The 12,373-nt window shown below is 45.7% G+C and overlaps 1 protein-coding gene across 1 annotated transcript in view; it reads left to right on the top strand.

The window, feature by feature from the left end:
- The first annotated feature begins 3,122 nt into the window (after positions 1-3,122).
- The window catches only part of LOC114582797 (uncharacterized), a 37,938-nt gene continuing 28,687 nt past the window's right edge, over positions 3,123-12,373 (top strand). Inside the window, exons 1-2 of the mRNA XM_077917293.1 lie at positions 3,123-6,250; positions 7,555-7,679. Coding sequence (XP_077773419.1) covers positions 6,103-6,250; positions 7,555-7,679 — 273 coding nt within the window. The 5' untranslated portion in view covers positions 3,123-6,102. The remainder of the gene's footprint in view (positions 6,251-7,554; positions 7,680-12,373) is intronic.

Genomic DNA, 12,373 nt, shown 5'->3' with positions numbered 1-12,373 from the left:
CCCAGGAGCATAGCTGTCAACTTACAGATTTGAAAATAAGGGACCAGCAGCCTTGAAAATAAGGGACCAGCAGCCAAAATAAGGGACCTGCAGCCTCACCTGTTCCAGGCACTCCAGTCTTCTTGTCCTCCTACAGTCTGGTCAAACTCATGCTGGTAGCTTTGAGAACACTGTCCAACCAACTTTGTAACCAGAGGTTCAACTGAATAGAATCTGAATCACATGCACCACAAGGCCTATGCAGCCTCAACTTAAGATGGCTCCCCAGCCTGGCTTTGCACTGCAAAGTTTGCAGCAGCACGTGCAACAAAATGGCATCCAGCATTCAAAAACCCCCTCAGCTTGCATTAACTAGCCACATACAAGGCATGCAAGCTCCACCCCCCAGTCGTTCTTAGACTTCTTATTGGGTGAGCAACACAGCCAAGCAACACAGTTGGAGCCTCCCTCCTCCCTGGCCGGCAGGGAGGGAGGGAGAGGAGCTGCTTCCTTTGAAATTTAAGGGACATCATTTAAGGGACATCCATCAATAAGGGACAGCAGTGGGACATGGCGCTGGAATAAGGGACTGTCCCTTCAAATAAGGGACACTTGACAGCTATGCCCAGGGGTGAGCTAGACCCCTCTGGGTATTGGACAAACACACTTTCTGCATTTCTGTTTCCTGCATTTTCACAGATGTCCACCTGAGGGCACCAAAGCAGAGAGGGAAAGTGAAAAGAAATGGCAGTGGTAAATCAATTTCTGCCAAAATCTTTTTGGGCCTGGTTTGCCAACAGACGTCAACACACACACACACACACATTTTCCATGCTTTGAGCATCCCTCAACCCTGAAGCATTAAGATGTGACATGCTCCACCTGCCAAAAAGGCCTTGTTTTACCTGCCCAGAGAGAGTGATACTCATTGACAATGCCTCACAGCACCACCACCTCCCAGACCCCCTTAGTCAGCCAACTTCAAAATGTACTTTTGATAACTAAGGGGGGAACTGGGGAGGGAAGCAATGGCAGGGGTGGGGAACTATTGAAGAGGAAAAATTGAAACAGAATGAACTAATGGATCAAAACTAAAATGTCCTTAACTGCTGTAAATTGGGGACATTGCCCAGATAATTTATATAATTTAATACACTGGTGCCTCAGATTAAGAACTTAATTCATTCTGGAGGTCCTTAACCTGAGGTACCACTTTAGCTAATGGGGCCTCCCACTGCCGCCACACAATTTCTGTTCTCATCCTGAGGTAAAGTTCTTAACCCAAGGTAACATTTCTGGGTTAGTGGAGTCTGTAACCTGAAGTGTCTGTAACCCGAGGTATCAATGTACATCAATATCTCTCACTTGCTTGAAAATGCTCAGGCCAGGGGACATGCAGGTTTTGTTTTCATTTGCCATTTTAAGTCTCAGAACAACCCTGCAAGGTGAATTAGGCTCAAATGCAGGTCTTTTCCACACTTGTGCTTGTCCTGTGCTGAAAATAGTTGTTATTGTTGTTCTATTTATACCCCACCCATCTGGCTGGGTTTCCCCAGCTGCTCTGGACGGCTTACAGCATATATAAAAAATTGTAAAACATCAGACATTAAAAATTTCACGATACAGGGCAGCCTTCAGATGTCTCCTAAAAGTCAGATAGTCGTTTATTTCCTTGATTTGGGGAGGGGGTGCATTCCACAGGGTGGGTGCAGATCGTAGCAGTTTTCTGCTTGCCCACACTTTGTAGGCACAGATCTGGGTGGTTTTGCCTTTGCCCTGCCTCTTTCCCCCAGAAAACCTGCTCTTTAGCACTAAATTGGAATGAGCAAAGCAATCTGTGGAAAAACCTGATTGCCAGTTGTTCTAATTTGGCACTAAAGACTGGGTTTCTTCTGGGTTTCGTTGGCAGGGCAAACAGAGAGGTGTGGATAAGTTAATAGTGACAGACCGCAGGTCAACCAGCAAACTGCAAGGCACAACAAGTCTGCCACTCACAACCCCCCCACACTGACTGTTGAGGTTATTTTCTGCAGTGCAGACTGGTCCATTAGAGCATTAAAGGAAGACGAACTACCCTGCCCTCAGCCCTCCTCTGGTCAGTTGGCAGGGATCTCTTTCTCTGCAGGAAAAAGCTCCTGTTTGGGCTTCTTGACCGCTCTTGCGGTTGTTTTGTGTGCTTTTGGCCTCTTTGCCTCTTCCTTCTCCTTGTTTGTTGTTGTCTTTCCTTCACTGAAACATAAGACATTTTAAAATCCCTAATGAAACGCCTGTGGGTGTGGAACTTCATCAGGCTGGATGTTAAGCGGTGCGTGGGAAGAGAGAAAGCTGGCTTGATGCTGAAGCCACAAAGTCTGCCATTTTGCCACACTCTGAAAATGGAGTGGAGGCGGGAGATAGCAGATGAGACTGGTCGAGGCTGTCATAGGTGCTAGGCAGATTTCACATTGCACTGGGGGACATAAGCTTGCTGTGCCTTGGATTCAAGCAGAGATCAGGCATGGCTCTGCCTCTCTGGCTTCCCAGCTTGCTTCCTCCTGCTTCTAGCTCTCCACTCTGGCCTTTTGTCTTTCTAACTGCCAGAAAGTTGAGGGAGAAGAGCCCACCCATGTGTTCTCTAGCACAGAGCCACTTCCTTTGTTACCTTAATGACTCATACCATGCCTGGCTATTCCCGCAGTTGAATCCCGGTTGGGTCCAGGAACTCAAGCATACAGCCTACCCCCTTCCCCACCCCAAATCGCTATGTTGGCATTATGCCTCCCTTGACCTCCTTAAGATGTTTCAAGGAGATGCTAGAAAACATTGGATTTATTTTCAGCTGCTAACAAATGAAGAAGCATTATGCCTTACAGAAAAAAGAGATTGCCATCAAACATGTATTTGCTGTTGTTGTTTAGTCGTGTCCATCTCTTCGTGACCCCATGGACCAGAGCATGCCAGGCACTCCTGTCTTCCACTGTCTCCCACAGTTTGGTCAAACTCATGTTCGTAGCTTCGAGAACACTGTCCAACCATCTCGTCCTCTGTCGTCCCCTTCTCCTTGTGCCCTCCATCTTTCCCAGCATCAGGGTCTTTTCCAGGGAGTCTTCTCTTCTCATGAGGTGGCCAAAGTATTGGAGCCTCAGCTTCACGATCTGTCCTTCCAGTGAGCACTCAGGGCTGATTTCCTTCAGAATGGATAGGTTTGATCTTCTTGCAGTCCATGGGACTCTCAAGAGTCTCCTCCAGCACCATAATTCAAAAGCATCAAGTCTTCGGCGATAAGCCTTCTTTATGGTCCAGCTCTCACTTCCATACATCACTACTGGGAAAACCATAGCTTTAACTATACAGACCTTTGTCAGCAAGGTGATGTCTCTGCTTTTTAAGATGCTGTCTAGGTTTGTCATTGTTTTTCTCCTAATAAGCAGGCGTCTTTTAATTTCGTGGCTGCTGTCACCATCTGCAGTGATCATGGAACCCAAGAAAGTAAAATCTCTCACTGCCTCCATTTCTTCCCCTTCTGTTTGCCAGGAGGTGATGGGAACAGTGGCCATGATCTTAGTTTTTTTAATGTTGAGCTTCAGACCATATTTTGCGCTCTCCTCTTTCACCCTCCTTAAAAGGTTCTTTGATTCTTCCTCACTTTCTGCCATCAAGGTCATGTCATCTGCATATCTGAGGTTGTTGATATTTCTTCCGGCAATCTTAATTCCGGCTTGGGATTCCCCTGCCCCCCTCTTCCTCTGCCAGTGTTGCCATGCACTGAAGAAACTTCCACAAAAGAAATATGTTCTTCCTTAAACAGTTATTGGAGTGAACTCTTCCCCAATTCCTCTGCCCTTCCTCTCGGAAGACAGAAGAGTTTGTCAGGCAGCCTTGAGCTGTTTGCAAAAAACCCAAACAGGCACCCTCACTGCATCAGAACTTTATCACCCACTGGCATGGTGTTTAGTCTGTAGGGTGACATGCTCATTGACAGAGGCAAAGGGCAGGGAGATGAACTTTTGGGGGACTAAATATTAGAACCATAGAAATGTAGAGTTGGAAGGGACCCCAGTGGACATCTAGTCCAACCCCCTGAAATGCAGGAAACTCAGCTAAAGCATCCATGATGGATGGCCACCCCCTTCCCAGTTCTAACCTGCTATTCATCCACACTGATACCATTCCACACCGCTTCTTTTTCTCTTGCCCCAACCCCAAATATTGCATTGCTCCTTGAACTTTTGTGAGACAGAAATCCACATCATGATTCCCCCACAAGCCTCAAACAGACCCTTTAATGTGAGTGACCCTTCTCTCTGTTAAATCAGTCCTTTATGAAGAACAGTGAGGACTGGAATTTTCACTCTGAAAGGAGCATACATGGTTTGCATGCGATAGGTCCCCAGTTCATTCCGGTTCTCCAAGTAGGGTTGGAAAAGAACCGTGCCTTGCCTGAAACCCTGGAGAGCTTTCTCTCTGGGTTTCCCAAACTTTGGACTCCAATTGTTTTTGGACTACAGTTCCGAAGACTAGTGGTGAGGGATGATTGGAATTGTAGTCCAAAAGCAGCTAGAGACCCCAGTTTGAGAAAGCCTGATGTAGACAGTAGTGAGCTGGATGAACAATTGTTCTGACTTAGTATAAGGCAGATTCCTAGGGATGCGGGTAGCACTGTGGTCTAAACCACTGAGCCTCTTGGGCTTGCCAATCAGAAGGTCTGCGGTTCGAATCCCCGCTTTGGGGTGAGCTTCTGTTGCTCTGTCCCAGCTCCTGCCAACCTAGCCGTTCAAAAGCATGCCAGTGCAAGTAGATAAATAGGTACCACTGTGGCGGGAAGGTAAACAACGTTTCTGTGTGCTCTGGTTTCCGTCACAGTGTTCCATTGCACCAGAAGTGGTTTAGTCACGCTGGCCACATGACCCGGAAAGCTGTCTGTGGACAAACACCAGCTCCCTCAGCCTGAAAGTGAGATGTGCACCGCAACCCCATAGTCGCCTTTGACTGGACTTCACCATCCAGGGCTCCTTTACCTTTTTACCTACCTAGGTACCAGGGAAGTAGTTAGGGCTCCCCTTTAATTCTGTGTTTAAACCCATGACTTAGAGCAGCTCGCCAAACTATGGTTGATATTTCAGGTTTTTTTAAAAAAAAATAGCAATCATGCAATGCAGCCTTTACCATCCTGGCCCCCTCCAGATGTTGTGGACTCTTATTTTTTTTATATCTATACACCACATTCTCATAAAACATCAAGCTGGGATACGGCAATATAAGCTTTTGCTGGGTGGGGCTGCTGGGAGTTGTAGTCCAGTACATCTGGAGGGTACTGGGTTGGCAAAAGTTGATGCAATGTGTGGAAACTCATCTAACACAAATGTCCACAAAGCCTTAAGCACTGGTGGACTAGTAGGAAACGTGTGCTTTTCCGGCTTCTGGTGGACTGGTGTTTAAAGGCACATCAACCCCTGTGTGTGACATCTGCCGGGATAGCTCAGTTGGTTAGAGTGTGGTGCTGGTAATGCCAGGCTTGCAGGTTCGATCCCTGCATGGGACAGCTGCATATTCCTCCTTAGCAGGGGGTTCAGCTAGATGCTCCTCAGGGTCCCTTCCAATTCTTCTATGATTCTACAGATTGTTGTAGGGATTAAATGAGGAGGGGGAGAACCATATAGGCCACCTTAAGTCCCTGGGTGGGTGGGTGGGTGCGAGGAGAGGTGGGATATAAATGCATCAAATAACTAAAACTCAAGAGCAGCAACTGAGCACAAGAGCCCTCTACCCTCCTGCTATTTCCAACAACTGGTGTTCAGAACTGTTACTGCCTTTGTGGACGCAGAGCCTAGGCATCATGCTGATGGAGAGGACTGACGTTCCCATGTTGACGTTTTGCCTGCCTTTTCCCCCAGAAAAGGAGACGGCTTTGTATCTGTGGCCACCGATTGCTCTGTGCGGTGCCTTCAGCAGTACCAAGCAGTGCTGTGAGATGCCAGCTGATTGGCAGAGAGCGCCGGGTGGGCGGGCATCCTAAGCAGATAAGAGCTTGGATCAGAAGTGCCAAAGGTTGGTCTGGGGAGAGAGAGGAGAGTGTGCCTGAGTTTGGGAAGCGCTGGGAAGGACACAGACAGAATCGCAGGATCATAGAACTGCAGAGTTGCAATGGGCGCTCTCGGGGCAGCCCCGTCTTGGCGTTGGCTCTGCATCGTCCTGGTGCTAGCGGGGCTGACTCCCCTCACTGCTGCTCAGTACTGGTGGTCTTGGGGTCGCCAAGAACCCACAACTGCGATGATGCCAACAACCCCCAAAGGTAGGTGCAAAAGGCTTTCCATTGCTCTTCTATGCGGTGAAGGGGTTGGAAATGTAGGAGGCTCCAGAAAGGTTAATCTCAGGTGTATGGAGCAGAGAGGGCTTGGAGTCAGTTACTGCTGCTTGGTTGGGTTGTAAACAGAGCAAGATGGTACAGATGGAGGAAAGGGGCTAGGAGTTTGCAACGGGAGGTATTCGGACTGCAGCTGTTTGAGGTTAGAGCGACCGCCATATAGCTGTGTGGCAGGCAGGATTTCAACAGGTGCTGCTTTCCCCTGCATGGAGATGCAGTGCGATGCACAGCTTTCCTCCCAAAAGTTGCACAGCATCTGTGCACATGGGGTCTGCCTGTTGAACTGCTGCCTTTTCTGCTGCTATGAGAGCTACAGAAGCCTTGCCAGGGGAAAGTTGGGGAGAGTGCTGTGTGGTGGATAGCATGCTAAACTCTGACAGGGGAGACTTGGCTTCAAGTTTCTGCTCAGCCCTGATGCTTCAAAAGCAGTATTGGCCAGGTTGGTCTCTGGCCTGATCTACCTCACAAGGTTGTTGTCAGCCCTACCCTGAGCACAGAAGGAGGAAGAATTGCAGAAGGAGGAAGAACGTACGATAAGAAAAGTTAGGAAATATGATTTGACTGTGATATGGTTCTATGAAATAATGATATTGGAAACTGCTACAGATAACTACTAAGAAATTCAGATGGAAGGGATTTGAGGAAGTCAAATAATATGTTTATGAAGATGGATTTTAATTAATTAATTAAGTGTTATTGTAGTGATGATTTGTTTTATTTTATGTTCCATATTCTTTTTTCTTTTTCTTTTTTCTATTTCTCTCTTCTTCTTTTTTAGCATTGTTAATTTTTTTCTTTTTGTTATGTTTATGTATAAAAAATAATAAATATTATTGGGGGGGGGAGGAGGAAGAATTGGATGTACTTACTTTTACTTACTTACTAAATTTGTATGCCGCCATATACCTGTAGGTCTCAGGGCGGTTCACAATTGGATGCCGCAATAAGAAATAAAACAAACATGGCATTCTCCTAACTTTGGCTTTTCTTTCCTGATAGCTCAGTTGGTAGAGCACGATACTCTTAATCTCAGAGCCCTGGGTTCGAGTCCCATGTTGGGTGCATTGCAGGGGGTTGGACTTAGATGATCTTTGTGATCCTTCCCACCTCTTATGTTTCTGTGATTCTGCTGCTCTGGAAAACGAGCGTCAGAAACGGAGCTGTTTCCTTTTACATTTAGGATGCTCTGATGTGGTGGTAGCTCCTAACATAGTTTCGTTTTGCCTTCCCAGCCACGGAAGCAGATGTGGAAGAACCCACTGAGAAAACGGTCCTGAGCACCCCCACCCTTTGGGACACACCAGGGACATTTACAGAGGAGGTGGTGGTCTCCTCTGAAGCAACAACACCAGACCTGGTAAGCAGTTGCCGTGGGATGGCTGGGTAAGGCCAGGGCATGCCTAGCACCCATGTTCGTGGCGAATCATCTAGCAAATTTAGCGGAACTCTAGAGCTGGAGGGAGCTTTGTAGGCCATCAAACTGGTACAGCAGGCATGGGGAATCTGTGGTGCTCCAGATGTTGCTGCACTACAACTCCCAACACCCCCGGAGATACTGGATGGGGAGCCTGGGAATTGGGAGTCCAACAACATCCAGGAAAGCCACAGGTTCCTTGTCCCCTGTCCCTGCACTACAGCACGAGAAACCTCTGGCCCTCCAGATGTTGTCTGGAGCTATTTCAGATCAGCCTCAATCAGTGGCTAAGAATGACAAGAGTTATACAGTGGTTCTCAACCTGTGGGTCCCCAGATGTTGTTGGACTACAACTCCCGTCATCCCTGAGCTCTGGCCTTGCTAGCTAGGGGTAATGGGAGTTATAGTTCAACAACATCTGGGGACCCACAGGTTAAGAAAGGCTGCTTCCGGAGGGTCACACCTGATCTGGTGTAACCCTTTGCTTCATGCAAGTGAGCAGGGTTGGTTTTTTTTCATCTGAGAAGGCTCCTGTGTGGCAAGCAGAGAGTTGACTATACTTCTATAGCCATTACTATATTTCTATTCAGAATAAAGCTTTCACCTCCTAGATTTCTGACTTCCTCACAGCTTCTTAATAAAGCAAGGGTTTGACAGTGTGACAGATGTGTAAAATCATTATGAAGGGAGAGCGCAGCTGCAAAGGCGTGTGCTGGTAACTGGGTGCATATTTGTTTTATTTTACTTCTGTTTATTACATTTCTATCCCACCTTTTTTATTCCAAGGTGCCACAAAATATTCCCCCCCCCCATTTAATCCCCACAACAACCCAGTGAGGTAGGTTAGGCTGACAGGCAGTGACTGGGCCAAGGTCACCCAGTGAGCTTCATGGCCGAGTGGGGATTTTGAACCCTGGCAAGTAATAGGAGCAATTTATTATTTATTTTATATTGTAAAATTTATACACCTCTTTTTGTTTTTGTTTTTTTGGGGTGGGTGGCCATAATTTATTTCTATACCACCAGCAGTGTGCATAGTATTTTACATGTCAAATAACAGCATAAACCTATGTATCTATTATCAGTGTTCACAGCACTTTACAGGTAACATTACCATGTGATTCTATACATGTCTACACAATATATTTTTTTATTAAAGATTTTCTTGTTTTACAGAAGTAAGTGTAATGTCTCTCGTATTTTTTCCATGTAACATTTTTACAAATCCGTTTCATTTGTTGAGACATTAGGGGGAGAGAAAAAATGGGGTGGAGGGAGGGAAGATGGGTGGGGGTGGGGTCGGGTGGCGATGTTTCTATTATGCTTAATGTATGTAGAGTTTGGTGTCAGCGTTGCTTGTGTTGTTCACTTGTGTTCCTTTGGTGGTGAGAGAGGTTGGGGTTGGCCTAGGGTGTGGTTGTTTGTTTGTGATTGGCTGTGGTGATCTTTGTTTTCGTGTGTGAGTGGGGTGGGTGGGTGTTTTGGATCAGGTTAGCCATATTGATTTGTATGCTGTTGGTGGATTATTGTCATTGTCTTGTTGGGCTGTATATGTGATAAAGGGGAGCCATACCAGGGTAAAGACGTCTTCTTCTGTTTGTCCCCGTGTCAGTTTCAGTTTATTGGTTAATTTTTCTAGTAGGGCTGTTTCCCATACTATTTGGTACCATTGGTTCATGCTTACTCCTGACAGGTCTCTCCAGTGTCTGGTTATGGTGTTTCTGGCTGCTGAAAGTAGGTGGGTTATGAGTTCTTTGTGGTATAAATGGGCATTGTTGTCTTAGAAGATGTTTAGTAGGGCCAATTCTGCGGTGATGTCTAAAACTTGCTTAGTTATTTTACATATTTCTCGTGTGGCTGTTGTCCAGAATAGTTGGATTTTGGGGCACTCCCACCACATGTGGAGGTATGTGCCTGTGGAGGTGCACCCTCCCCAGCATTTTGGTGAGGTTCCTGGGCGTATTAGCGCTAGTTTTCTTGGTGTTAGGTACCACCTGTAGGTGAGTTTCAGAGTGAGTTCTTTTCTTTTCGTTGATATGGATTTAAAGGGGGGTTTAGACCACATTCTGGTCCATTGAGTGGGGTTAATCTATGTCATTCTCCCATTGTTTTTTGATTGCATCTAGGGGGTTTGTGGGATTTTGGAGTAGTATTTTGTATACTGCGGATACCGTCCCTTTACTGTTTCCCTTTGTTGTTAGGAGGAGGTTTTCGAAGGTTGTCAGGGGCCTAGTTGATGCTGATTTTACTGTTGGGTTGTTTAAGAGGGCATGTAGTTGGTGTTGTGTTAACCAGGGCATTTGGGTGTCTTCTAGTTTGTCTTGTATTTCTTGTGTTGACAAAGGTTTGTTATTTTTATAAAAATCTATTAGGCGATATAAGCCTTTTGTTCGCCAGGTTTTTATCTGGAGGTTTTGTGCTGCACGGCGGAATAATGGGTGGTACGTTGGGGGATTAGTGGTGATGGGGTTGGGGATAGTTTGCCTATTTCTGTTTTCCATGCTTTGAGCATGGTCTGTGTGTACCTGTTAAGTGTTGTGGGAATTTTCTTTAATTTGTTTGGGAGGAGTGGGTATGCTGTGGTGCAGGTATTTTCAATTGTGTCCCTCTCTAGGTGTACCCATTGTTTTGTCTCATCTTCGAGTATATTTGGGATTATATGGCGTATTTGGTTGGCAATATAATATGGTTCTATGTTGGGGATTCCCCATCCTCCTTCTGAGGTGGGGAGGTGCAGGTATTTAGGGCTTATTCTTGGTTTTTTATGTGAGAAGATAAAAGAGTAGTTTTCTCTGCCAACTGCAGAGTTGGGTTGAGGGGATCCAGATTGGGAGGGTTTGGAATAGGTAGGTTAGTTTTGGGAGAGTGATCATTTTGATCATGGCTATTTTGTCTGAGAGAGTGAAATTCATGTTATTACATCTCTTTAGGTCTTTGTTAATTTGTCGCCACAGGGGCTTGTAGTTGTGGAGGTACAATTTATTGAGGTTTCTGGTTATTTGTACCCCTAGGTATCTGAACTTGGTGTGACAAAGTTTTGGTGACCTTAGTGAGTTCTTTTTGGATGTGAGGAGGGGTGTTGAAGCACATAGCTTCTGACTTTGTAAAATTTACCTGTAGGCCCGACACCATTGCAAATGTGTTGAGTTCTCTGATTAGGGAGGTTGCTGTGCTTATGGGGTCTGGTGTTGTGACCATTAGTTCATCTGCAAAAAGCCCTAATTTATAGGTTCTGCCTTTTATTTCCACTCCCCTGATGTCTGTGGCTGCTCGGATTCGGATTGCTAAGGGTTCCAGAGCCAGGATAAATAAGAAGGGAGACAGTGGGCACCTTTGTTTCATGCCTCTTTATTTATACACCTCTTGATGGTTAAAAAAAAAAAAAAGAAACACCTTAAATTGCTTTACAAAATAACACTTCGTGTTTATGTAGCGTGTTCAAATCACTCATAGCGTTTTGCGTGATTTCCGTAATCTTTTGTTTAGTGTGCCACCACTATCATCCCCCCTGTAATATAGGTTGTCAGAAGAGGACTATGGTTATCAAGTTGTATGCTCTTTGTGCGCACACACATGGAATCCTGGGAACTGTACTTTGTTAAGAGCGCAGGCAATGCTTTTTTTCTGGGGGTACGCAGGGGTAGGCATACCCCTAAACATTTTGTGAATCTTTGTACTTTTGTCCATTTACTGTATTTATTTTTCCGGATTTGAACTATAAAATGGTGATTTTCTTGAGTCAAAATGAGAGTAAACATTTTTGTAGGGGGAAAAAAGCCCTGGGCACAGGGAATTGTAGCTCTGTGAGGGGTAAATGACATTTCCCAGGGCTTGGGGTGGGTGCGCTTTAAATGTATGGTGTGTGTATGTTCATGTCCGTAGCACAATTTGAACTGAGGAATTTCAGGCCAATAGCCAACGTTCTGCACTAGCCAGAGGTGATGTGTCTGACTTTGCATGTGAAATAAGTTTGGTTTTGAATCTGGATGTGTGAATTCCAACAAGTGAGTGGGTGAGTGTGTAGCAGAAATAAGAACAAAATTGTACCCAGAGAGGTCACCCAGCGTATGTTCTGGCCTCTGGAAGGGCATAAATAAGCTTTTGCAAAAAGAACAACCCAGAATCATGACCAACAGCCCTATCTTTTTCATTTTCAAACACTTGTGTAAGAATTTGTCTAGTGTCCAAAGTCCGTTTCGGGGCTTAATCCAGCCCACCGGTCGGTTTAATCCGGCCCATGTGGCAGTTTATTTGCTGGGGTAAAATCCTAAAAAACCCTCAACAACTTCAATTCTAAAAAAAATGTCAACAACATTGGTTGGACCTTCGGTCGGCCCCCACAGCCCTTCACTTCATCAAATCTGGCCCTCTTTGCAAAAAGTTTGGACGCCACTGGTCTAGTGCAATATTAAATGTTGCATAATTATGGATATGCTTCATGTTCACACTTCACCTGCAAGAATGGGAGAATATATGGGGGGTGGAAAAATAGAGAGAGGATCCATCCTTTTGCAAGTCCTTCATTCCCTGAGCAGAAAAGATTTTAGAAGTACTGTATATCTATGAACACTTTTCAGTGATCGGTGACCTGAAAGCTGCATGCCTTTGAGTGAAGCTGCAGCTTTCAGCACATGTCG

This window comes from Podarcis muralis, chromosome 13 (genome assembly GCF_964188315.1).
Source record: "Podarcis muralis chromosome 13, rPodMur119.hap1.1, whole genome shotgun sequence".
Taxonomy (NCBI): Eukaryota; Metazoa; Chordata; class Lepidosauria; order Squamata; family Lacertidae; genus Podarcis; species Podarcis muralis.
Note: the sequence above shows the minus strand (reverse complement) of the source record. Positions and strands in the feature narration are given on the sequence as shown.